We start from the raw sequence: 26532 nt of genomic DNA on the forward strand, positions 1-26532 counted from the left end.
CAGTGAGTCCACATCCTAATGATGGTAAGTAGTAATCTACTGTACATATAGTTCAGTGAGTCCACATCCTAATGATGTTAAGTAGTAATCTACTGTACATATAGTACAGTGAGTCCACATACTAATGATGTTAAGTAGTAATCTACTGTACATATAGTATAGTGAGTCTTTGCACTGACCGTTGGTTCTCGGAGCCCAGACCAGAGATGAGTTTATCGGCTGCGATCAGCCTTCTCTCCATGATTTCAGCCTCCTCCTGCAGCAGCTGCTTCTCCGACATGGCAGCACCGTATTTGTCCCCCAGCGCGGCCAGCTCCTTCTGGATGGTGCCCAGTTCGTTCTGGATCCTTTCTAGCTCCCTCTTGCTCTGGAAGAAGTTCCTCTCCAGCCGTGCCACCTGAGGAAACAGATTACAGACAAGGCTATCAGTTCATTTCTCCATACGGGCTTTGCACATCCCGTGAACACCTCTTGTGTATCATAAATACAAAATAAGCAAAACTATAGCACATTGCTACAAAACACCTTAGAATGCTTCTCATTTGGTATAATATAAATATACACAGTGAATTCACCAGGCTTAATTTGGAACAGTGTGGCAATATGAACTTTGTCATCAATTTGTGCTGGTACAGTTGTAGTATTTAAATATGATGGGGTAATACATAATGTACTGCATGTGTAGTACAGTGAGTCAATATACTAATGATGGTAAGTAGTAATGTACTGTACATATAGTACAGTGAGTCCATCTACTAATGATGGTAAGTAGTAATGTACTGTACATATAGTACAGTGAGCCCGTACACTAATGATGGTAAGTAGTAATGTACTGTACATATGGTATATCAGTGACATAATAATCATGATGTCAGTGTCTTGTCCTGTGGATGTATGATGGGATTAGTCTTATACAGTGTCCTCTGTGTTTATAATTTGTGATTTCTGACCTTTTCTCTCTTTGGTTTGATCTCTCTGGCCACATCGCAGTAACCCATGACTGCCTCAACAAACTTCAGCATCCCAGAGCCAGCCTTACTGATCGCTTGCATCTCCTCAAAACTCGTGTTCAGGTTCTTCAAGAAGCCTGGACGAACAGAGCAGGGACCAAAAGAACAGTGGAGTGAATACTGTGACCCGTTTCAAAAAGGAAAACTCATGACTAATCCATACGAACTCATGACTAAACAAGGCAGAGGCTATACTGTAATCTATCTGGCAGTGACCTGCAGTGATGTAGGTGTAGCGTAACAGGACACCAGCTTAAATCAGGTATGACCCCAAAGCTAGAGGTTTAGACCACAGCTGCCCAAAAAAAAAAAAAAAAAGATGTGGCCCCTTCTACTACACTTTCAGCTTTAGCTCACAGTTCAGCCACAGGGTGGGTGTGTGCAAAGGAGGCACTGACGACGAGGATGGGATTCGAACCCACGCGTGCAGAGCACAATGGATTAGCAGTCCATCGCCTTAACCACTCGGCCACCTCGTCCTGAAAACTTTCGGAAGCACTGCAATACCGGGCCGACGCGTGGAGCGGCCGGAGCAAGCCCCTGTGCCGACTCCCTGTTCTAAAAATGCGCTTAACATGGCATTCTCGAATAGAGAACTTCTTCGGAGTAGAGCAACTGACAGAGCTCCACTCACCCCGCACTGTCTTGACCTGGCTGGCATTGATAGAATCACAGTCCATCTCCATGAGCGAGCGGAGGAAGTTCGCCTCTGACATCATCCCCTTTGCCGATTTCCAGCTGATCTCTTTGTAGCCTCTCATGACTAGGATACACTCACACACCACCTGCACCTGTTTGGGCGGCTTGGCAAAGGACCTGCGTGTCACAGTCATCAACAAAACAACATCACAATCAGACACATAAAGAGTACATGACATACCACCGCACATTAAAACAACGACTGTGGAAAACAATGACACCAGACATGGGTTTGAGTTCTCCATCGCTGTAAGTAAAGGAAATCACAACACAAAGCCCATATATAACTCACATCTAGACAACATAATTACTTCAAATGGCACTGTGCAAAGCCATTATGAGTCTGAAGGGAGACGAGATCCAGGTCATACAGCTGAAGATTATGTGTAATGAATCAATGAGGTATACTCTGGAGTTTATCAGTGCACACTCAGCTCTGTGCTCAAGATGTGTTGGACCTGATTCAATTGTACATACAGATGAAAATGGAAGATCAGATCACAAATCTCTTTTATCCCATACACTGATCTGGGGCCATTAATAGCTGCAGGAGAGGACGTGCTGAGACTGAAAGGGTAGTCTTCAGTGCACTGAGTGGAATGAGGCTGAACATTCCTCTTCATGACACGTCTGCTCTCTCTCTCTCTATCGTTTCATTCGCCTGGAGAGTAATGTGAGAGAGCAGCGCTGGCTCTCACCTGATCTCTGTGACGTCAGATTTGTCCAGGTCCTGCAGAGCCATTCGAGCCGCTTCCAGTGCGGGCAGAGCCTCTGCCAGAGAGCTCTCAGCATCTTTCTTCTCCACAGCAATCACCTTATTCTGCTCCTCTATCTCCTTGGCCTTATCCTCCGCCAGGGTTTTCTTCTCCTCCGCTACACCGCACAGACGGGATTGTAACGAACACACGCATAGATGCATAAAACAATACACAGAACAATGCACAAAGGAATTAACAAACAAACCAATCAATCCATCACTAACATAATATACCTGACATAACACCTACAAAGAACCACAAGAAACAGTGATCATGGATTGAAACGCATTAATAAAATATGATAAGATAATAATAATGACTAATATAAACTCAAGTTAAATGTAGCTTTATCTAGCCGGAACAGCAATTGAAATGTGTCTTGTGCTTCCATACTAACCCACAGCTGTGTTAGTGGAGATCTCCTGCAGGAGAATCTCACAGGCTGCAGACTTCTCTGCCAACACTACTTTCTGTTCAGCAAGCTTTAGGTTCAGCTCTGCCAACTGCACGCTGGCTTCTTCCAGCTTATCCAAACCACCCTCCAAACGCTTACACTGAGCTGAGAAATACACACACACACACACACACACACACACACACATTTATATTCACAAGCACGCACACAAACACAAAAGGGAAAACTTTACAAAAGCTCACACGTTGGACAAAATAAAAGAGAGAAACGCATAACCAGCACTAGCGTACCCAGGATGTACTTGTCTTTGTCCTCCAGCAGGCTGGAGTAGGTGCTGATGAAGTCCAGGTAGTTTTTTGGGGTGACGTAGTTGCTCCGACGCAGCTTCTGTAAGAAGAGCTTGCTGTACTCTCCCACAGAGCCATGGACCATACACACATGGTTAATCACTGCTTCTGCATGGGACTCTGGGATCATCTGGTTCTCTCCTGGGCAAGGGAACAAACATGGATCAGGAGAATAAATCCCACCCTGTCAGAGAGGCCTGACTGTATAACGCATTTAAAAAAAAAAAAAAAATTAACACACTCTATTACATTAACATGTTCTATCCACAAAACTGTTGGTGAGGATGAAATGGTCAGGACAGTGGGTGCTCTCTGAACATTTCTCTCTTTAAAATGTTCTCTTCTATTGTGATTTATGACGCATGAATTTCTGTAGAATGGAGATCCATTTTAATATCTAGGTCACGGTAGCGACTGCCTCCCAGTATAAATGCTCACCTAGGAAGGACTGGGCAACTGCATGAAGGGCTTGAGGAGGCCAAGGTAAGAACCAGTCAATACCCGTGTTATTCACCAATCCTGCATCACACACACACACACACACACACAGAGCAAATGAAAGACAGGTAAGAAGAACATCACAACTGCAAGACCGCAGAGGACAACTTTCAGCTTGGGTTTTATGCTGACTTTATGCTGACCCACTGTATGAGTGATATTTCCATAACATATATGTAAGAAAACAGTATTCAAGTAGCCTGCTTTTGTAGACTGTTGTACTTTTGAAAGATAGTTGCTAATAGGTTAAATTCGTATGGTATGCTAAAGTTGTCAAAATCCATCAAAGGCTTTGCTCTGGCACCTGGAAAGTTCCTGCAGCGTGTTCTGAGAGTGTCTCCGACCGGGGACATGCCAAGCACAATGTGCAGGTTGTTGGCGCTCTTGTTGACAAAGAACTGCCACACGCTCTCTTTGGACGGGCCAGAACCCATCTTCATGGCCTCATCGCGGAGCTGATTCAGAATCGACTCCTTCTCATCGTCTGGAAACAGCGCCGGCACCATGCCTACAAAGCCCAACAGAACAAAGCGCTGTAATCATAACCAGAACTGAGAGAACAGCTCTCAACAGAGCATAAAAATACACAGTCTAGCAGCGTGATGTCCGCTGGGTTTTTTTTAACAAAACACAGAGGAAACATTTTATATTCATCTGACAAAGTGGAAGTTTCTAGTAAAAAAAAAAAAAAATCCCTGAGGAGAACCTGAGGTGAGCATGTTATTGATGAGCTCCAGAAAGCCTTCCTCGGCCACGTGGGCATCGGTAAACAGGAAAACCATTTTCTTATTCTCAATCCCCAGCTTCAGGTACAGCATTTTCAGGTCCTCACGGAAATTTGTCTCCGAGTACCCTCTACTCAGCACGATCTCAAACACCTTGGAAAGCACAAAAAGAAGCAAAGCGTTAGGCCAGAATATTCTGTTTCTGGATTAATGAAAACAAAAGAGATACAATAAACTGACAACGCTCACCATTCTTCCAACAACATTCTCCACAAACACACTGGATATATGGAAATATTAAAACATGTTCAATGGGGTAATGGAGAGTAAAAGAGTATTGAAAAAATTAGGGGTAATGAAAACATTTTTTTTTCTCTTGGTGCTTCTCTCTGGTTAAGCTCTACCTCACATTCTGCAGTGAAGGCAGCCAGTCTGGTGAGGGACTGTTTGCCAGACCCTCCCACTCCCACCAGCAGGGCATGCCCGCGGTCCATCCGTATGATGCGGTGAACTCGAGTCAGATGCTCCAACGCGTCGTCGAAAAGCACCAGATTCATACGCGTCTTGTTCTCGTTGTACTCCTCCAGGATCTCCTGCAGAGTAACAGGGATCTGTCAGTCTCTCTTACAAAACAGCTAAGCAATACATTACTGCTTTCCTTCACCCAGCGTGAGAAAGATGGTTTTACCCTGTGCTCATGAAATACTTGGCACACATTATGTTCACATTAGGAAAAAAGATCTTCTACAAAGAAATTGTTATTGGTAGAGGGGGAGAAATTAGTTTCCAGGTCAGTTTCTTCAACAGAGGTGGCTGTGATCTTCCCCCGTGTATTGGTTATGTCTGACTGCATGACATTGTCTGCTTCATACCTGGAACAGGGCTTTGGAGGCATCATAGTCTTGGATGTCCTCATAGACTCTGGGCTCAGACTCATTGAGGGCCGTTCTGTAATCTCCAAACAGGACGGGGTCTCTCATGGCCGACTCCAACTCTGAAGGGAAATGCTCTGCTATCAGACTCTTAACATGGCCTTGTACCTGGAGACCACCACAGCACAGAAACACATACAAACAGAGCACGTATGAAGACACAGGACCAGCAGGGTTAAAGCAGACATAAGAAAATGTTTTCAGTATCACTCATCTCTCAGTCCAATTCCTGCAAAGACCAGTGCCCTGAATGATTTATTCTGACACTAACACAGCCTGTTAAATTAAGCATGATGAACGGTTGATTAGTTCATTCAGGTGTGCTAATAACATGCTAGAGCATTCCTGGAAGCGGCCTCTGTAGGAATGGATTTAGAAAAAACTGCAGATTTAAAGAGAAATAAAGAAATCCATAGAGATACCAGTGTTTTGTCAGTCTCATTAATGAGCCTGTCATGAAAAACCCTTAGGCATTCGTTCCTCCACACACGGACGAACTGGGCCACTGTGAGGAATCTGGTGGAAAAAAAAAAAGATGAACAATCCCATTGAGGACACTGAGGATGAAAGTGAAGTCCAGGAAACAGAAGAACCACGGTACGTACCTTTCAGCGTTGGTAAGAGTTAGGCCGTTATAGACCCTGGAGAGGTCCCGAAGATTGAAGATGTAGTGAAATTTGGAGGGGGTTGGGGGCAGGTCCTTAATTATGGTTTTGTACAACTCCAAAGTGCAAAAGGTCAGCTTATCGCAGATTTTTTGTATACACTCCTCAAATGGCTACAAAGAAGAAAAACAGATTCACATGAAATATCGAAACAATGGCTTTGAACTATAATGGTCCAACCATCAGCCATTACATTGTAACCACTGTCCTTCGCTCTGCTCTTACCCTTGTATGGCCTTTGAGGATGGAGGAGTAGATGAGGTGCAGAGCGTCCTCCTCTGGGAAGGGGATGTTGAAGACGCTAAACAGGGAAATGAAACGAGGATCAACCTCATTTCTCCCTCCTCCTGCTTTCCCCATGGCAGCGATGAAGCCCAGGTCCTTGAGAATTTTGTAGTTCAGCTCCTTCCCCCTGTCGTACATGCCCCCGCGATCCAAGAGCAGCTTCAGGAGAGCAATGGGCTGCTGAGTGCCGTATTCATCCACCTAAAAGACCCGAGACTTATATTTATTGGTACAGACACTTACTGTTTAACAATGACAGTCGAACGTACGCTGTATAATGCTCGTAGATAAACAATTTAAGAGAAACACATGGCGTTAAACATCTTCAGACAAACATATGCTGTACAACATCTGTCACATATAACACAAAACTCTAAAATAAAGTACAAACATATGGAAAATATACACAATTCACAGCTGGGGTGAGCACTCACACGTGGCATGTTGAGGTCATCCATAAACACAAGCAGTCTCTTGCCCATTGGGGGACCATATGTCTCCTTGGTCCTTTTCTCAACGCTGGCCTCCAGGTTCCTTTGAAGATCCATAGATGTTGTTCTCGACGAGAAATTGATGGTCAGGATCGTCTAAAACATATCGATACCGACATTAAGCGCTGTAATGGGGATTCGGGATTAAAACCCAAACGATCTGAGATACGGTCGCGTCGCAGGACTCACGGTTTTGTCCGTGTTGAGATTGTTTAAGAAGTTTTGAGTGGTGGCAGTCTTGGATGTCCCAGATTCTCCCACCAGCACCACTGGCCTCTTCACCTTCACCATCTGCTCCAGGAGCCAAGTAGCACGAGTGGTGTCCACTGTGGGGACTGAGAGACGGACAGAGTGAATGACAGAGCAGCGCTGAATAACAGAGAGTCGGACACTTTTGACCAACACTGTTGGTGCTCTTACCGAGAATGTCGATAAATTTCACTTCCGGACTGTGGATATATTTGGTGACCAGAGAGCTCCAGGGAACCCATTTCTTTGTAGTCCCATCAAAGTGAAAGTCATAAAGAGTTGGCAAGTAGCCTATAAGAAAACAAATCTCATATGTAAACGGAAACCACATGTGCAGCTGTCATTTAGCACAAATTCAAATGCTTTTCACATCCTGTGTAAAACAACCTAACACAGTAACACTTACTAACAATCCAGAATCAAGACAGCAGTTTAGATTAAGGAGGAACCTTCAATCAACTTACGACACTAATGAACGTATAGATGCTGATTAACTAAGCTGACCTGGTTCTCTAACGTAAACAGTTAACATTACACTTAATGTCCAGTGAATAGTTCACATAATGAACAGCTTAGCCAAACTGCAGTCCTACTGTTATGGTTATGTGAGCCACTTATGTTGTCACCTGGGATTTCACCGGGGCCGGCGAGAGTTTTCTCATCATGAGCAGTTGTTAGGCAGGACAGCTTCTTAATCAAGTCATCAAATTTCTGTCGGCCTTTGTCTAAAAGGGTGGCGCCCAACGAGCAGTAGAGGGCCTCCAGAAACACACACTCCAGCTCCTGGGTATTTAACCCTTCTCCCTCCAATAGAGCATCCAGCATCATGGACAACTGCACCACCTATGAGCGCACACACACACACACACACACACACACAAACACACAAATATACAGCCAAGACTCACTTAACCTTCCAAACTGAGCACCCACAGTGCATAGAATATACTTGTAAGGAGCAACCGGGATGCTTCATTAAATCTGACCAAACATGAAGAAAAGAAACATCTTCATCACACAGCAGACCCAGGGCCTTGGCCATGAAACAGAGTGTGTTCTTCAGCTGAGCTCACCATGTTTAAATCTGTCTGTGGAACAATAGTCTTCAGCTTGTCTCCTTGACGACCATCCACCACACCATCCACTATCATATCTATAGCCTTGGGCACATACTTCTCAAACAGGTTCCTAAGATCAGATTGCTCCTGAAAATAAGAAAAAATATAATTATTATTTTTAAAGAATATAAGGTGTCTATAGTAGGAGAGGGAAAAAAAAAAAAAGACCAAAGATTCATACTTTTGGAGGTCTGCTGTTGACCCACTTTTGCCAGAAGGGTTCATAGCGGAGATTTTTGGGGTCAACAAACACCATTCCACAGCGAGAGACAGTGGCAGGTGAGGCATACTGCAAGTCCCCAACCTACGATAAAATGAAATAACTGCAACTGAAAGTATGGTACTGTAGGTAGGACACACAGAATTAATTCTCAGAACTGACATGTATGTTAAATTACTGTTCTCTTTCTGACAAGGCAATGCTGCATACCAGTATCACGCATGAACAATCAACCGTGATGTTTACGCTCCAGGCTAGAAACAACCTACCTCAAAGAGCAGCGCGCAGTGCGCCTGCAGACGGATTCTCTCCCCATTGGCCAGTGTCAAGAGTTTGTTATCATCCATCACTGAGTTCATGTTCTCCACCCACAGAGCGTCCACATCACCATCAAAGAGAATGTATCTATAGGATACAAGCTCTTAGTGTGTTAACCAGTCATTGCTTCATTATAGCGCAAAGCACTCCGTGAACAACTCTCCAAATATCTCACATTTGAAGACACATCCTGAAGAAACACCCAACGTCCATGTAAGTCATGGAGGACACAGCCATGTCAGAGTGCACATATACTTTAGATCCTTGGTTTATATGACTACCTTCTCTCTTTTTTGTCTGTGGGTTTGTTGATGTCGCGAAATATGTTGGACAGTATCCCGTCCGTCCAGTCTCGGGTCACGGGGTCCAGGATGCCGTAGAGCTCAATCACGCTCATGGCCTTTGGGTTCAGGGTGTACAATTTAGTCACAAGCCCCAACCTGAAAATATATTATCATATTCAGAGTCAACAAAGTTTCAGTACGTTTTCTTTTGTTTGATTGGGTTTTTCTTTTCTTTTTTTTTACATGTTGCGACTGGTTTTTCTGTATCAGTCAGAGAAATCAAAGCCAACACAGATATAGCCTAAGCAAAAGAAATGCTTCCTAGTGGATCTAACACATGCTGTTCTGTACGCTCCCAGGATCCATGAATATGAAACACCGCAGTACACAGCTCAGAAAGATGTAGGCTCTATGAGTATCTCAACATTCATTTTCATGTGAACCAGTCAAAGAATGAGTTATTCTTCAAAACTGTCTTCATGGGGCAGTCACCTGGTCTGGGACTGGCACAGTGTGTTGATGACCACAGACTTGCCCCCTCCTGTAGGTCCCACCACCATGGTGGTGTGTCTGGTCATCATGGTTTCATACATCTGCACCACCTTGTCCACCTGGAGATGAAGACCTCTGCCGTATTAATACACTCAAGCTCCAATATCTGAAAAGCCTGTCTCTCATGATTTGGGATTCTGTGGGACCACTAGGATGGGCCAGTGAGTGACTGGGGTGCTAAGCATTGTATGATTGCTTAGAATTAAACAGCAGCTCATTAGACAGGCAGAGACAGTAGCTCCCGAGTGACAGCAGGCCAAAGCACTGCATTACAGTGCATGTGAACCTTTGAATTCTTTGAGTGCTATAATGAAGTGAACAGTGTCCTCCTTCACGCACGTTACATTGCCTGACATGCTGTTTTATACCATTTTTTTGTACTGCTAGTTATATACGCCTTAAAGATAAGGCAGAATGTGCGCTTTCATCAGGTTGATGGAGTTATTAGGTACACACGGGCTACTAGTTATAACAAATCTGAAACAGAAACCAAGGTGAGAGGAAGGGAAAAAAGGGAGAGAGAGAGAGAGAGAGAGAGAGAAAAGAAATGAAGAGAGACCTGGTTTGGGAGCATAACGTATTTGTTTTCCTGCAGGATTTGCTCCACAGCATCGTTAAAGCTAGGGTAGCGTACACGGGGACAGTCCAGGCCAGGGAACAGGTCTGAGATCAGTCCCAGAAACAGAGGCACGTCCTCAAACACAAACTTAGGCAAGTTCATGTCCCTCAGAGCTCGCATCAGAACCACATCCTGAAAAACAGAGACAGAGACAGAGACATTTCAGGGCTTGCTGAATCTGGCCAGTATCAATAGGCACCGCTGGAATGTAGACAAAGGCTACGTACCTCATTGAGATCAGGTGAACCTCTCTTCAGCTCTCCTGCCATGACCAAAACAGATTTTAGCGCCCGCAGTCCAAAATCATAGTGAGACTGTTTGGACAGTTGTTCACGGGCTAATTTATACAAGACTGTCATCTTCTTTGCCAGAGCCTAGAATCAAAGCGGAAAATATGTACCAATAATTGGAATAAAACAGTCAAACTCTTACCTCATGTACAAAACTATAAGCTGTATGGTAGTTTTCACACGTGCTGTATGTAAAAAGCTGTAAAAAGAATGAAACTTTTCACATATTTCTTTAAAAAAAAATATTCTCTAAAATATGAATCGATATGTAGTTCTTCACAGGGTGTTTCTGTGGTTTCGTCATGGCGGGGGCGTGTGTGTAGGTCTGTTTCTCACTTTCGCCATGAGGAAGCCCTCAGAGAAGAGCATGATCTCACAGATCTGCTGCAGGTCGGGGACGATGACCACCACGGGTCGGAACAGAGCCTTCACCGACTCCGGCAGCTCGGTCCGCCCAGCATAGCCGGGATTCATGGTGATGAAGATGCCCATACGGCTATCCAGGCTGATTTCCTGACCTTCAAACTGTGGGAAGAGAAAAAAAAAAAAACCATCTGTCAGTCATAACACTCTCATTTTCAATGATTCAGACTGTCATGTTAATTAAACTACTCAAAAAAGAAAACCTCACACAATGTCACACTCTTTTTTGAGGGACTGACTGCATCACTGAGCAGGACCAATGCACAGCTGCTAACGTACGATGCGGAATCCAAACAAAATAATTGAATGATTTCGGATTGATGCTTCAGTGAATGTAAATGTGACTTGTCTCACATGGAACCTCTGGAGATGCAGGATGAGAGCGTTACGGATGGTGTGGATCTGAGAGGAGATGACAGACAGCACGGAGGCGTCTATGCGATTGAACTCATCAAAGCACCCCCAGGCTCCACACTGAGCGAGCCCTGAAAAGATTTTCCCTACGGCCTGAGCGCACAGTCACAGCAGGAGAGAAAACACAGACAGAAGAACAAGAGAGTGAGAAATCAGGAGGTAAAACACAGTTGGGAGCGTGAGAAAATGAAGATTTAAATTTCATTTTCTAAGATTTATTACCATGTAGTCCATGCCCTCTCCACAGTTAGTGACCACACACAGCAGACCCAGGGCCTTGGCCAGGTCTTTAGTGGACTCTGTTTTCCCCGTGCCCGCTGGGCCGGCGGGCGCCCCACCCAGATACATGGAAAGAGCCTAAGGCACAAATAGATTACCATTATTCAACTTGCACGTCCACACACACACACACACTCAGTTTTCCATAGCCCAGGAGGCTGACAGAAGAGTGCCAGGCAGACCTGGGTGAGAGTGAGGTAGATTCGGTCAGTCAGCGGGGTGATGACCAGACGACCATTCAGCCCCATGTACTCGTAGCCATAGGAGAACTGAGCGCTACACTGGCGCACAAACAGGTCGTCGGGCTCTCTGTCCCAGTAGAATCGAAGCTGACTCTCCCACTCGAACTCACGGGCATCTGTAATACTGGGAACACAGTGAAAGAGAGAGGGTGAAGTAACAAACCAGTTTCATATGTCTGTGGCGTATCCATGGCTACCTGGACTTAAACTACCACATACCCATAAGATCAGCAGTGTTACTAACAAAGGCAGGTGCAGTCATTAGTGTTGTCACGAGCACAACAGCACACAGTACAAACACACTAAATTCCTCTGAGGTTGGTTCCCTCTAATCATATACACTGTCTTTAGTAACATGTTAGGCGTTTACCTGTCCCTAACAAAGCTGTCTACAATGTCTCGGGCGTGGACGTCTATGATGAGAACGGTGTTGATTTTGCGTCGGTCGTTCTTCTTTAGAGGCTGCGTGATGCGTTTCACCAGGTCGTCGATCTGCTGATGCATCTTCTTGGCGTAGTTTTTCAGTGCCTGTTTATCACCTTTCTTGACTCTGTTGAAGACATCCTCCACCTCCCAGGTCCACCATATCTGGTTTCCAGCCAGTACAACCATTCCCTGATAGTCCAACATCCAGTCCACCCTTAAAACAGTACAAACATGAGGGATGGAATGTGGTACAGTACGATCAGAGGTTTATTTTAACATTCAGTTATCGTCTCACAGCTATTCTTCATTTTACATTTCCACCTTGAAGTTCAGTTCAAGCTCTTGATAAATTTTCTCCCTGATATAAGTCTCCTTTTGTTGATCCATCTCTAGTTGTACTGTTGATAATTTCCTGGCAGTTAATATACTGTTCAGGGGCCACTTTCAATATAATAAATACTCAACACATGCTCACCTGGTGGAGATTATGATCATTTTTCAGTAATTTTTCACAGTAATCAAATGCTCTGAGACATCATTTATTCACCATAATCACATATGAATGAGCCGCAGTGTTGGACTATGTTTGATGATCGTTTATATTTCATCCTGCACAAAAGGCTGCATTTATGTCCTATTTCATGAAAGCTATTTTTTAAGTCGATTTAACTCTCGGGCAAAGGTAATCTTGGTTTGGAATCATATACCTGCTCTTGTGGCGTTCATAGTTATAGATGGCTTCCTTTGTAATGAGTCGATTTGTCCTCCTCATTTCCAGTAGAACCGCAGTCATCCACTCCTCCACTCTGCCCTCTGCTGGCACAGGCTGTCTGAGGTCCATCACCTCCCCCTCCGCAGAAACCAGTGCCCCCGCCACCGTCTCACCGTTCCCCCCGACATCAAACCGCAGAGACGCGATGTTGTCGTACATCTGCGTTCAATAAGGAGAAACACAAAATGTCTCTTTTGATGGTGAACGCTCAGCAGAGATAGAGAAATCAAAATGCCTTTCATTTCTGCCTTTCGCTGATGTTGTGCTTTAGGGTGAGGCTTTAGCATTAGGGGTAGATTCCCAGTTCGAGGTTTAAAGTTTCGGGGCAGTACCTTGATCATGTGCTCTTGTACGGCAGTGGGTTCACTACTACCCAGAATGCTGAGCAGCTCATCATCAGAGATGAAGAAAAACCGTGGGAAAGCGTTGCGTTTTGAGTCCAGATAGTCGTTCAGGCTCTTCTGACAGCGTTCCAGTCCATCGCTCAGGCTCTGCAGGTCTGTCAAACGGTTCGGGACCAGGCAGCACTTCTTGATGCCCGGGTCCCTAGTCGTATCCGTCATAATCTAGTGGCGGGTCAAAAGACAAAGGCAAAACAAAAAAACAAACAAACAAACAAATAAACATCATCAAATAGTTGTAAACTATAGTGGACATGTGGTTTTAGCTGTGCATAGTGGCTACCTTCTTGAACATTTTGTCAATGTTGTCAAACTTTTTGGCCTCCTCTGGTAGCTGGGCACGGATGTCCCCTCCAATGAAAATGCTCTCCAGGTACATCCACTTACGCTGCACTAACATCCACACCTGGACATGCAGTGGTATATCGTATTAGAGTAACTTAATGCAGAAGTGATGGGAAGGCAACACAATCAAAGCGATTCAATGAAAAAACTGAAGCTGTGCCTTGTTTTGGCCAGTAGATGTCACACTAACCTCAATGACTTCACTAATGAGTGACAGGTTCTTCTCCCACTGCTGTACGGTGGCCAGGAAGGGCCCCACAAAGCGGCTGCCGGCCATGCTCTGTAAATTCATGGCGCTGTCATCCAGGTTTTGCATAATCTCATCCACTGATCCCAGAACAGAGCCTCGCTCCTGCGTTCCTTTGAAGTAGCGCTGCACGGTGAATTTCATGTTCTCCCAGGTCTCTACCACCTCCTTTACACCCTGCCCACACACAAAAATGGGTAAATAAAAATAATTTTTATATATACAGCACCTTTCAATTATAAGGGTCAAGCTGCTAAAAGGTTAGAAAAAAAGACTTGCAAAATACACAAAATGAACACAATACTGCAAATCTGTTCACAGAGTGATGTGACTACATGCATGTTAATATAAGAATGGCTTCAGAAAGCCTTTGAAAGATGCAACAGAGAAAGTCATTCTTACATGTTAGGGCTACTCCAGACTCAAAGACTTTTAACCTCAAAGGCATAGTCCTTTTAAGATTTTACCTTTGACCTTGGAATGACACCCTATAAGATATGTCTTGTGGCCAGTTTGGTCAGACCAGAAAGCATCAAAATCATGTCAAAATAATTCGATTTGATTTGATAATTGCACGTTGTGATGCCAGATGGATTTGCGACCTTCTCAATGCTGAGTTCTTTGACCGCTGAGGTTACAATGTCACTGATGACGCTGCCGTACTTGTGCAGCTCCATGGCAAACATATTTTCCAGAGTGAAAGTGTCTGGATTCATGTCAAAGCTGGTGCTGGTCCTCTCCATAAGCTCCTTCCAGTGTCTGAATGAACAGCCGACAAACCATAATCCATAACCTCAAAAGGCGAACTCCACCCAAAAAACAATTTAGAAATGCACAGATGACTGCTAATGTGTAACTAAATAAAAATGGGTTAAACTTTATTCTCTCACCTCTCTCTCAAGGCCTCATTCTTCAGGTCTAACAGAAGAGGCAGAGACTCTTTGAACTCCTTCATGCGTCCGTCGAGAAAGAAGGCCACAGGCATCGCTCTCACGTCTTTGGGTAACTTGCGCAGGCTCTTGATGAAGCCTTCAATGCCTTCCTGCAGCAGCTGGATGTTCAGGTTTGCCCACAGAGTCTGAGACCATTCTGTTTTAGCAGCCTGAGACACACACACACACACACACACACACACACACAGAGGGAACTGAGCAGTCACACACACTGATAAACAAACGTCATGCTTCATTTTAATGAGAGTACGAGTCAATACTTTTTTAGCTAACTTAAGAGGCATTTTCACTGCACATCCGCAGACACACGAGAGGGTCGGACCTTCTGAGCTCTGTAAATGTCATAGATCTGCCTCAGGCCTTTCATCTCCTTCTGCACGTGCAGCAGTTCAGGGTACATCGTAACTGACAGGTCAAACAGTTTCTCTGCATTGGCCAGCTCATGTCGGGTGGCTTCTATCTTCATTAACTCCATCTCATAGGTTTCCAGCACTGTCAGTCCTGAAAGGATTTCCATGAGACAACAGTTCAGTTTGCTGAAACATACAAGAGTTTTACATTCTTTTTTAATAATTACGCTCTCATTCAACGGTTCGTGGTCATGTGACTCACCCCTTTCCAGGTTATCTCCGACAGCACCTGGGCCGTGCATGTTGAAGCTCTCAGCAAAGATGACCAGCTCCTGTTTGTACTCCTCCACCTGCTGTTTGGTGATCTGAAAAACACAAAGACACTCATTCATCATCAATAACTCATTTTCCAATTATCCAGTTATCTGAATGACAGAGGTTAAGCTTTGGTTTATTAAAAAAAAACCACACACACACAGAGGTGATCTGTTCATAAACAGAGGTCATCTCCTCTGATCACATTGATCCCGGATGTTTTCTGTAGCATATAGTAGAGCAGAGACAGCAAATTCAGCCTAACTGGTTAAAGCACAAGACGGCTGATTTGAAAAAGTAAGCCTACCTCAGTGAAAGTCTTTTTTACTGTGGTAAGGCTGTAATCCACTTGTTTGGCTTCAGCAAATAGTTCACTCCAGATGTTGCCAATGTTAGCAGCCAACTCCAGCTCTTCCTCTGTAGTCTTTGTAGCACGAGACCATACAAATTTTTACTGACATGAAACTGACACAAAATATTACAACAGTTCATAAGCACTAATGAACATTTATAATGCCTTATTATCCACTCATAGGGAACTCAACACCGTTTTTGACTATTTTGACACTTACGTGTACTGCTGATGCTACACTATGCCAGCTAAAAACACTCTAAAGAATTAAAGTGTTACCCAGATTTTTTTTTTTTTAAGGTGTCTGTTGTGAAACTCTTGTGCGGGTGCGCTGACCTCTACGTTGTACAGGGCCATGGTTCTATAGCGTTCCTGAATGTCGGCAATTCTCAGCTCCACAGTTAGTGACATATTCCGAATGTCCGAGACCGTGGCAAGGACAAACTTCAGGTCCTGTAGAGTGTCTGGGCTCTTCTTCAAATTGTCTGATAGTTGCTGTTCAGAGTTAGTATTTAAAAACACACACACACACACACACACATATTGAGATTTATATTACATCATTAGTGTTTCAGTTCTATGAATTTCATACAATTAATCTGGTGACTGTAACATGTTGTAAAGACAGTGCTTGGTGACTAGAGGCTGCTGTAGCATCAGCACCTTCAGTTCAGCACGCAGGCCGAACAGGTTCTCTTTGGCCGACTCGTTGAGGAGCCGTCCCAGAGAAGTGACCCAGGCCTGGGCGTTCTCCAGCACGGAACAGGCCAGCGGTGCTAGGTTCAGCCTGATGATGTGTTCGTCCTTCACCAGAGCATGCTGCGCCACCTCCCGGCTGACGGAGGCGTAGAACTGCAGCTTCTCGTCGTACATGACGCACGACGGCTTCTTGGCCGCAAACTTCTCCATGACGATGGCTTTGTCCATCTTCCAGAGAGGCCGATAGCGCTTCCAGCTGTTCAGGTAGCGGCTCACGGAGTTGAGCAGGCGATGCACGGACTGAGAGATGGCCGTGGCGCGTTCGTTCACCAGGGGGAGCTGACAAATGTCATTGTAGAAACTCAGGACCATCAGCTTGTCCTCTCCCTCCACACGCTGTGGGGGGCATTCGATGCACGTCCCATGCATCCACCGCACAAACGACTACACAAGGTAATGAAGAGACAGACATATTAAAGCCCGACATTCTTTAAATTCATACAAATACAAACAACTTTTTTCACTGTAAAAATACTAGCTAAATACATTCTCAGTGTATATCAGAAGAAGATGTGCATGGACAAAATAGCAATGCACAGTTACTGCTTTGAACGAACATTTATAACGCTGGAGTATTAAAATATGGTCCATACATTATGCAATCTCAGCAGGTCATTCTTACAATATTTCAAGTAAACATGTTTATTACAACAATACTCAAAGTAAATCAGGCTAGAGTGCCAATTGTTTTTTTACTGTAATAATTTCTAAGTAAATCTGGACACTTTTATTAAAATGTTCGCACCTTGGTACTCTCCACACAGTCTCGCACACACTGCATAATCAGCTTGTACACCTCACTGTTTTTGGGGTGCAGCACAATTTCAGGGGCCGACAGGGCCGTCTCGATTTGGAACAGCGGAGTGTCCCCCATCAAGGCCACGTTAAAAGCCTGAAGGTTCCTGCATGCGGCACAGTTCTCAGCGACTTAGTATTAAAACAAAGACATCTTATGAGATTTGATAACACAAAAGAAGTCAAACTGGCCTCACCTAAGGATCATCTTGGTGAGAGAGTCAAAAATCTTTCGCTCGCAGTAAGCGTAGTATGGAACCATGCATTTGGCTTTGCCGGTGCATGTCTGGACGATCAGACTCTCGATGCTGGAGAGGCAGGTTTTTACGGATGTGTATTTCATGCTGAGGACACACACGTCCTTGGCCCGCTGCCTCGCAATCAACTCACAGAATTCCTTCACCCCTGAAGCAAAGAAACAAACTGGCATGTTACATTTTTTTGTAAATTTACAGTTCAAAATGACACACAAAAATCAAATAGCTGCGCTTATTGTAGTAAACTAATTGGCCCTGTGAGTGCTTTTCTATTCATGTTTCATATCTTCCAGTAATATAAGGTGTTAACCAGAAGACACATGCAATGGCAGGAAAATATGCTTTTGACTTTTTTAAATTGGGAAAACCTGTCTGTGAGGAACGAGAAATGCCTGCTGCTACTGAAACAATTACACACTATTAAACAGTGCAGTTACATCTCACCTGGTAAGTCACCAGTTTTAGGTGGAGCTGGGAACTTGAATAAGTTTGTTGACTCAATGACCTGAAGAATGGTGTTGAGTTCTTCTCCATTGTTCTGAATTTGGTACATAACCATCTCAAAAGCCGAGACTGCTTGGTTACCTTTTTTAATGAATTCTGAAATGGCTGAGAAAGACAGAAAATAAATATTTAGAGGCTGACTCTGAGCAGATAATCCGATAAAACATTCACTTGATACGCATCCACATAGATCTTGAAGGTGATAAAAGTGCTACATTTAGCCATATTGATCTTTTGTGTGGGAGGGGAGTTCACGATTACGTTTCGTTTTCACGCCTCTAAGAAAATACCAGATGTGAGCACTTAATTTCTAAGGAAGACTAAATATAAACTAAGCATTTCCAGAGTGGAGTTCCGCATCAATGCAGTAGCTAACAGGACCTGTCTGCATCCCATCTCTAGGATTTGTCATTTAAATCCCTACTTAAACCCCAAATAAACGGGTTGACCAGAATCTCTTTCCCCCCTCTCAAACAGTGGTGGTTAAGGATGGTCTTATGTCTATGCAGTTGCAGGCAGTCCAGCGAATAACACTATTCCATGTGTGTTACATCACCTCACAATGCTACATAACTCATAATGAATCACAGAGATCTTTTACCCAGAGAGCTCCAGCTGAGCCTTTTGCAGCCTGCACGCAGGACCCTCCTGAGCTCCTTAATCTTTTCAGAGAGTATGATGAACTCAACGTCGTTCAGACTGTCCATTAAGGTATGGTAGCGGTTCACCAGGTTATTCAAGTCACTCAAATACCTGGCAGAGAGAGCATGGATTTAAACCCAAAAAAATACCGCATGAAACACACAGTGCGCTGTCGAAAGAACAAAGACGGGTGTCTGGTCAGGTGGTGTCTGAACGACTTAAGGCTCAGTAAACAGTACGCAGAGAAAAACTACCTGAGAAGCTTGTCCTCCTGTACAGCAAAATTAAAGGCTAGTGAAGGCAAAGCATAGCCTAGCTGCTCCAGATACTTAGTCTCAGCCACGACCTCCTTCAGCTCTGGAGCAAAGTCCACCATATACCGCATTCCCTTTTCCAAATGTCCCTCATCATCCTGCAGAGTGTCAAAACAGGGCCGAGAGTGAGTTAATAAAGACATGATGGACACGAAAATCTCCACATTACACATATAATAAGAGGTATATCTGTGTGAGTTTTATCTATGTTTTTCAAAATGAGATTCAAATATAACACAAGATATGTGATCAATGTAATATAACTTTGATCATCAACATTTTGTTACTAAAAACCTACTAGAATCACAGCTCAGCTGTGAATGAAAAATAATGCATGAGAAATGAATTTAGCCGACAGAATCTATCCGAAATACGTGTCGTCTTTTTTTTTCTGTTCTTTTCTTGAGAACTGACCCCTGTGCTGTTGATCCCAAGCAACAGATTCCTGTTCATCAACAGGGGCATGTTCTGCTCAGTTTCCTCTTTCCATCGCTCATAGAGCTTCGTTTCATAGTCTCTCATTCGTTTTGCTACCTCCAGATACTTGGCCTTGGTCTGCATAAAAGAAAAAAAAGAAAAAGAAAAAAAAAAGAGTAGAGGGTTAAAAGAATGTGGCTCATCAGTTGCAAATGGCACTGGAAATACTGCTGGTCCCATTTCAGGCTATTTTACACAAGTTTCTCTTGTAAACCATGGTATATGACAGAAAACAAACAATACACATTGTAGATTTGCAAACCTTAAAACAGTATGACAGTGTCAGGGTTTGAACCAAGATCAGTCAAATTTTATCCTCTCTGATACACATTCCAAATATGACCTCACTGCATAACATGTTTAATAGGTTTTATCTGTCTTGAAACTGATATCCCAAACGGCTGGTTAATTAGAAGATCAGCCTACCGCTTTCCCTTCCTCGGTCTCCATCATTTCGGGAACCTCCAGAAAGCGGACAATAGTGTACTTGATGCGCTGAAACAGCGAGCGTTCCCAGTGGATGGCACCGGCGACTGGCGGCTGGTTTTTATCCAGAGGAGGGTTATCTTTGTGCCTCAGAAACATGTCATTTATTATGTCCACCTGCATCACAAACAGAACACTTAACCAGTCGGGTCCGGATACAATCAGAAATCTCTCAGCGCATAGGCTGAGGACTTGTCAGATTTTTACCACATTGTTTTATGAACCGTGCCATATTCCTCCGCTTGAAATTTAGCTCAAGTCCACGCCCTCTCCTGGCATGAACCAATCAGAAAATATGCTAATGACTGACAGCTGTCAGAGGGTGCTCGAAGAGAACAACACAGCAGTAAAATTACTCAGACAGCTGAAAAAGAATGTATGTACAACACTGTGAAATGCCTGTCAGGGTTTAGGACAACATTCGTGTACAATGCAGATGACCAGGCCAAAAGCAAATCAATACACTTATGTTCTCCAAATGTAAGTATAGTGGTTTACCGTGTTTTCCTTTGTTTTATGATTCTGTGGAAGATATTGTTTATGCAAATACCTCTTTGCAGTATTGGGCTAAAATGTCATTGAACTTCTTCATCATCTGATTGTTTATGGTCTCCCGGGTACGGATATGTTTGAACTTGAGCAACAGGTCAAAGGCCGCAGCGGCTGAACGCAGAGACTTGAAAGACTGGTCAATGAATTTGATGGCTTCTCCTTCAATCGCCTTGATAAACAACAACAACAACACAGTGAGCAACGAAGACAAGATAGAAGGATCACTGTATCATCTTCCCACTGTACCTTGCCCTCACCTGAACTTTGTTCTTGAAGTCCATCATGACCATCTTCCAACTGTTTATCTTGCGAACGTTAAAGGGGTCAAAGCTTAGCGTCTCTATTGGCACCACCAGACAGTTAACCCGATGAAGAACCTCATCTATGCGTTTGGGGTCTCCAGTCACTGCCTTCAGCTCAGGCCCAAAGATATTATGGAACTCCTCAATGGTCTGTAAACGACAAAACAAGCTGCACATAAACCCAGCTCAGTTGTGGCCACTCTTGTCTCTGCACATCTGTCCTCTTAAAATCCAACAGCTAAATACTGGAGCTATATGTATTAGAACAAATCCAACAGAACAGCAGGTGTCCAGGAAAGACAGAACATCACAGCTTTTGTGAAATAGGAGTGTTACATTTGTTACAAATTCAGTTGTTACACTTCACTTCATAATGTGTTTCACTTCGCCTAAATGTAAGTAGGTTAATCTGACCTCTAGGATGTTGTATAGGTCCTGGCAGATGGAGGCCATGTAGTCTGTCTTCTCAAAGAGCTTTTTCCGATCAAATTCCCAACGAGCGCCCCTGCCTGATGTCTCCAACTTAGCTCGCACTTCAAAATAGGAACTCTTCCACATTTCCAGGACCTGTTTAGCATCCCAGGTCTTGGCCTTAGCGACCTCCCTCTTGTCTCTGCCCATTATCACAAATAGAGAAAAAAGATGAGCTGCCAGGTATCAGAGATTACGTGAGGGTGAGCTCTCAAGTTTCACATTCTTAAAGGGAAGTTACAGTTTTTTTTAAGAAGGGCACATTGTGGATTTCAAAAGATTGAAAAGATGAAAAATGCTGAGCCAGAGTGACAACTCAGCACTTTGATCCTGTAATGACCCAGAAGGTAAGAAACGAGAGCGGAAGAAAATGAACGCACATGTACAGTACAGTTACCAATGACCATTTTCTTGAGAAGGTTTAAAAGCTGAGCTGGTGGAGATCACTCACTTGAAGAGAACATGAACGTCGACGACTCGAGCAACACGTTCACTTATCTCCCAGGCAATGCGTTCCATCAGAGGCACCATCCTCTCATCAGTGTTGTAATGGCTAGATATGATCCACACCATGCGCAAGTTGTTCATCAGAGCCGGAATGGTGTCAAGAATCACACTAAAATCAACTGCAGTGGCCAGGTTCTGTAGAAAAAAAAACAAAATTTAAAAATAATGATCATAATAATTTCATTATCATCAAAGATAATGAATTCACCTTCTTCTGGTACATTTAGGCTTTCTATGGGTGACAGCAACATACAGGAGCTTAATCCGTTTTGTGTGAGCTATCAGCGGAGAACACAGAACAAAGATGCGATTCTGGACTTTAAACATGCAAAAACACAGATCTAAACGTCCTATACAAACGAGCAGACTGTCTCAGATACAGGGCTAAGGTGAGCCCAACGGCATTTACTCACCTTCAGCTGTCTCTCCAGAGTACCGAGGAAACGCACGTTGTCCTTGGACTCTATGTAGTATCGGGTCAGTTCAGTCATTCTCATTTCCAAGTTCTGCATGGCCACTGGTTCAGCCGCAGCCACAACGTTCATAATCTTCTCCACCACGGGGAGCTTTAACTGTTCGCTTAAGGCACTCAGAACAGCAGAGCGTTCACGCCATAAATCCACTTCAGCAATGGGCCCGGGCCCCTGACGTTGGGAGAAAACTACTCAGTCACTGTTCATTTGTTCTGTTTTTCTCGTTCTGATTTTTTTACCTCTGTGTTAGTGTTTCTCAGGAAAACTGCAAGAACACACCTGTGGTTTCTTCTTCATTTGTTCCTCGATAACGATGGTGATCTGAGCCTGCCAGTTCATTACACACTGCTCTAGTTTTTGTATCACATCTGGCGAAGACAGAAGCTCCTCCTCATTGGGCTCCAAGTCAATCTCAGGGATGTGCAGTTTAATCTCACCTGCATCACAGCGACAAATACTACACACTGTATCACACAAAGCCATACACACACACATTCAGCATCCACTGACAGACATGCACCAAAACAGCAAAAAAAACCCATCCATTTACCCTCACAGCACAAAGTGACCAACACTGCACAAACACAATCCTTGTAACACAATTCCATATGTTATAAATCTTAAAGGATGTAAACATACTGCTAAGCTGCTGCATGGTTCTGTCTATGTGACCCAGAAACTTGTGTGTACTGTTGAGCAGCTCATCCCTGATCATAAACATCCCTTGAGACTCCACCAGTGGCCCCTCCCCCTGCTGCTTTGACTCGCCCCTGTCTTTGTCCCCGTCCTGAGGCACTTGTGCGCCCTGGTAATAGCCACCATCAGTCAGCTTAAGCTGGTTGACAGAGAGCAATGGTATGTACACCTATGAGAGAAAAAGAAGAGAGAGAAGGGAGGGAAGTATATTATAGCTCTAGGTACGGAACAGTATATTTGACATAAAGTGATGAGTTTCGGTTCTTAACATACATAGCTGATGACGTCCCTAAGCATCAGTAAGGAGTGACCATTCAACATTCCCATCTCCAGAAACTGGGGCATTAAATTGTTTGCTTCATTTGTGTCCACTGGCTCATTAATGGTCTCTGAAATAGACACAACACAGGAAGAAGCAGCATTACAGCAAACAGGCCACTCTTAGTTCCAAAATCACAATTTCAGCTGAGTCACTTTTAAGATCCTTATCCAGGAGACATGAGAAATAAACAGATAACACATAGTTCTGTGACTTTCTGACACGTGAGGAGTGTTTCTCCTTGTATTTAATGCTGTGCGTTTTCAGTAGAATGCTGCCATAGACAAACTACTGAGGATACCACTAGCAGACAACACCTGACTGAGAACAAAAGACTTCTTAAAAGGAAAACCAAGATAACCATGAAAATCAAACAAAAATAATTTTAAGAAAACACAATGAAACAGTTAAATAGAGAAAAACACACTTTATACAACATAGAGGATGTTGCTCTTAGACGTAAACACATTTTATCCCACATTTTATATGTGCAAAGCTTGCTTACACTAATTGTGAATAACCCACCTTTAGTATTCCTGAGAAAGTAGAGAACATTTGACTTCATGAATCTCTCAGGGACCTGGTTCACTGCCACATGCAGTTCCACGTGGTACACAACTCGGACCTCTATCCTCTAGTGGGTGTTTTTGACAGGAGGTATAAACAAGATTAGAGTGAATACATTCTCTCAAAAAGATGACTGGCCCCATCATGCTTAACAAGAAAGCAACACTGATTTTCATTGAAAGTCTATAAACTGATTAAAAACATGGTACTATACAGGATCAGTAGTGTTATGTGTGGGAAGGGCGGTGTGCAATCCAACAGAGAGAGAGTTATTACATCACATGGAGGTTCCTTCAGATCAGTGATGTCTGACGTTCCCTTTACTGCAAGATCCTGAGAATGGAAGTCATCTTCAGGGTGAGGAGACTCTCTTTTCTGTGTCTCTGGTGAGTGAGAGGCCTCAGATGGTCTACCCTTGTGTCGCTCTGCAGTGGCACAGGGGAAAGCAGAGCTTGTATGGTTTGACAGACTTTTGAAGTTGTGTGTCATTCATCTAGTATTTGTTTACAATTATGCAAGAATGACCCTGAGTAGAACACCTCAGATACCAACTACGTTTATAGTGGGCTGCTTTTAAAATATAGTTGGGGTTATTCCCTTTAGTGTGTCACTGTTTAGTCTGGAATGTGGACGGCTCGTGTTAAAAAATGCATTAAATGCATATTGCTGTATCCAAGCTGTGAAACTGCTCGACACGGACGTTTACTTTGCTCAAGTTCATCCGCAATAGTTTCATCCTTCGCGAGCTCAGCTGGATCCTTGTACGTTTCCATTAAAGCAATGATATTCTTTAACAAACCAACTGATACCAAGTATAGTTAGCTGTACTTATTTTAATTAAATTCTTTCATTTGCTTGGACCTGTCGAGTTACTGATATTCCACCTGTGGCTGTAACAGCACATTCAACACGGGAACAAACAGCTAACTTAGATGCAGTTTATTACCAGCTGGGACGACGACTTCGACTTCTTCTTCTCGTATCCCTTTAAAGAAAAGTAGAGTCGATGTTGTCTCCTCCTCGGTAACTACATTTAGAAAATGTATTATTTTCTGCTCCTCTTCCCCATCGCCACGACCAAGCAATTCTTCGAAGCATTTTAGGTCGGGTAGGTAAAAAGAGGAGCACACTCTGTTTCGAATCCATATCACTCGAGGGTCGTCTAGAGCCATTACTCATCCATTTGATTGGGAGTGAATTTACTGAGGTTAACTGTGTTATTGGCTAGATTACCATTACCGGAATAACTGAAACTTTGACGCGGTTTTTAGAGCGACTAGGCTGTGCAACCACACGATCCTCCAGTTTAGTTTGGCGTTACTATAGAAACCTGCAGACGCTTAGCTCCTGAGAGAGTGCACAAGGCTCTTTCGCAAAGACGGGTTTTAGGGCTGAGGTATGGAAGCGCGTTTCCGCCACTTTAAAGAAAAAATAAACAGATGACAACTCGTTTTTTAGAGAAATCATCTCATTATTTACAGATAATATCTGATTAATTTGAGATAACATGTCGTTATTTAGAGATACAGTCTCGAAATATTGAGATAGTATGTCGTTATTTAGAGATAGTATCTCATTATTTCGAGATAGAGGGCTAATTCAAAATTGAGATGTTTCTGATCTGTAGCGGACAGCCGTCAACAGCAGGGGAGACTGGTGAACAGTTAGCCTAGAAAGGACTGAGTCACTCAAAGCTATTTTAGATGTGGATTCACAAATCGTGAAGTTCTATGGCTTTTCGATGACATACATAATATCTTTCTGTCAGGCTTTCTGTTGTCTGTGATTCCACGGCGCACAGGCTTACTAGAGTTTTGACTACAGCCGCCTCAGTATTATAGTCGGTTAAATTCGGCGACCATAATCATTATCATCATAACATAATTAGACTTTGAAAAGTAGATAAACCCCTTTGAAAAGTCCCCTTAGCGTGTCCAGTATCGAGAGAATACATGGATAATTAGGGCACTACTGTACACACAGAGATTATTCTGTACACACTACACTGGTGTTGAGGCACAGGTTTATTCTGCATGCCGATGCACATTCGGTTTCAACGGAATCGTACAAGGAAAGCTCTACAGAGAGAGTATAGGCCCGGCATTTACATTAAACTCTGCGTGTAGCCTAACGGTATGGAAGCTTTTTTCTTCCATACTGATTTGCAGCGGAGTGTTTTTAAATCATTAAATTCTTTCAAGTGGATGTTTAACGTGTAGGTGATTTACAGTCCTGGTACGATCAGTCGTGTCAAAAAATTTCAGAGCATAATTTCCAGTAATATCTCTGTAAGGTAATGGCCATGGCGGAGGAGATGATAAAACTGAGTATATTCAGCATTTAGAGAAGATCATATTTAAGTTATTCTCTAATATGTATGAGAAGTACGGCGTTATCTGAAGGACACCATACCCATG

At 43.6% G+C, this 26532-nt stretch overlaps 1 protein-coding gene and 1 non-coding gene across 2 annotated transcripts in view; both read right to left on the reverse strand.

Annotated features, from left to right (window-relative positions):
* dnah10 (dynein axonemal heavy chain 10) overlaps positions 1–25287 on the reverse strand; it is a 33035-nt gene extending 7748 nt beyond the window's left edge. Inside the window, exons 1-59 of the mRNA XM_030792986.1 lie at positions 25062–25287; positions 24392–24540; positions 24074–24182; positions 23503–23618; positions 23173–23398; positions 22813–22970; positions 22474–22704; positions 22005–22195; positions 21497–21695; positions 21038–21232; positions 20779–20949; positions 20169–20345; positions 19680–19820; positions 19206–19363; positions 18911–19062; positions 18250–18414; positions 17746–17953; positions 17499–17655; positions 16658–17137; positions 16331–16489; positions 15950–16066; positions 15590–15692; positions 15300–15478; positions 14915–15126; positions 14627–14783; positions 13968–14201; positions 13716–13838; positions 13364–13597; positions 12967–13190; positions 12204–12473; positions 11774–11957; positions 11535–11669; positions 11253–11405; positions 10812–11000; positions 10413–10559; positions 10126–10317; positions 9507–9625; positions 9012–9170; positions 8682–8817; positions 8374–8496; positions 8148–8279; positions 7701–7917; positions 7246–7365; positions 7015–7160; positions 6769–6921; positions 6275–6535; positions 5990–6162; positions 5807–5900; positions 5325–5492; positions 4857–5045; positions 4434–4605; positions 4032–4235; positions 3668–3748; positions 3173–3370; positions 2865–3026; positions 2408–2582; positions 1645–1826; positions 951–1087; positions 180–397 (exon numbers count right to left, since the gene is read on the reverse strand). Coding sequence (XP_030648846.1) covers positions 180–397; positions 951–1087; positions 1645–1826; positions 2408–2582; positions 2865–3026; positions 3173–3370; positions 3668–3748; positions 4032–4235; positions 4434–4605; positions 4857–5045; positions 5325–5492; positions 5807–5900; positions 5990–6162; positions 6275–6535; positions 6769–6921; positions 7015–7160; positions 7246–7365; positions 7701–7917; positions 8148–8279; positions 8374–8496; positions 8682–8817; positions 9012–9170; positions 9507–9625; positions 10126–10317; positions 10413–10559; positions 10812–11000; positions 11253–11405; positions 11535–11669; positions 11774–11957; positions 12204–12473; positions 12967–13190; positions 13364–13597; positions 13716–13838; positions 13968–14201; positions 14627–14783; positions 14915–15126; positions 15300–15478; positions 15590–15692; positions 15950–16066; positions 16331–16489; positions 16658–17137; positions 17499–17655; positions 17746–17953; positions 18250–18414; positions 18911–19062; positions 19206–19363; positions 19680–19820; positions 20169–20345; positions 20779–20949; positions 21038–21232; positions 21497–21695; positions 22005–22195; positions 22474–22704; positions 22813–22970; positions 23173–23398; positions 23503–23618; positions 24074–24182; positions 24392–24540; positions 25062–25287 — 10340 coding nt within the window. The remainder of the gene's footprint in view (positions 1–179; positions 398–950; positions 1088–1644; positions 1827–2407; positions 2583–2864; positions 3027–3172; positions 3371–3667; positions 3749–4031; positions 4236–4433; positions 4606–4856; positions 5046–5324; positions 5493–5806; positions 5901–5989; positions 6163–6274; positions 6536–6768; positions 6922–7014; positions 7161–7245; positions 7366–7700; positions 7918–8147; positions 8280–8373; positions 8497–8681; positions 8818–9011; positions 9171–9506; positions 9626–10125; positions 10318–10412; positions 10560–10811; positions 11001–11252; positions 11406–11534; positions 11670–11773; positions 11958–12203; positions 12474–12966; positions 13191–13363; positions 13598–13715; positions 13839–13967; positions 14202–14626; positions 14784–14914; positions 15127–15299; positions 15479–15589; positions 15693–15949; positions 16067–16330; positions 16490–16657; positions 17138–17498; positions 17656–17745; positions 17954–18249; positions 18415–18910; positions 19063–19205; positions 19364–19679; positions 19821–20168; positions 20346–20778; positions 20950–21037; positions 21233–21496; positions 21696–22004; positions 22196–22473; positions 22705–22812; positions 22971–23172; positions 23399–23502; positions 23619–24073; positions 24183–24391; positions 24541–25061) is intronic.
* Positions 1408–1489, reverse strand: trnas-gcu (transfer RNA serine (anticodon GCU)). Its single transcript has one exon. It is a non-coding gene; the product is annotated as a tRNA-Ser (tRNA).
* Positions 25288–26532: the final 1245 nt, after the last annotated feature.

Source organism: Chanos chanos, chromosome 15, assembly GCF_902362185.1.
Source record: "Chanos chanos chromosome 15, fChaCha1.1, whole genome shotgun sequence".
NCBI classification, from domain to species: Eukaryota; Metazoa; Chordata; class Actinopteri; order Gonorynchiformes; family Chanidae; genus Chanos; species Chanos chanos.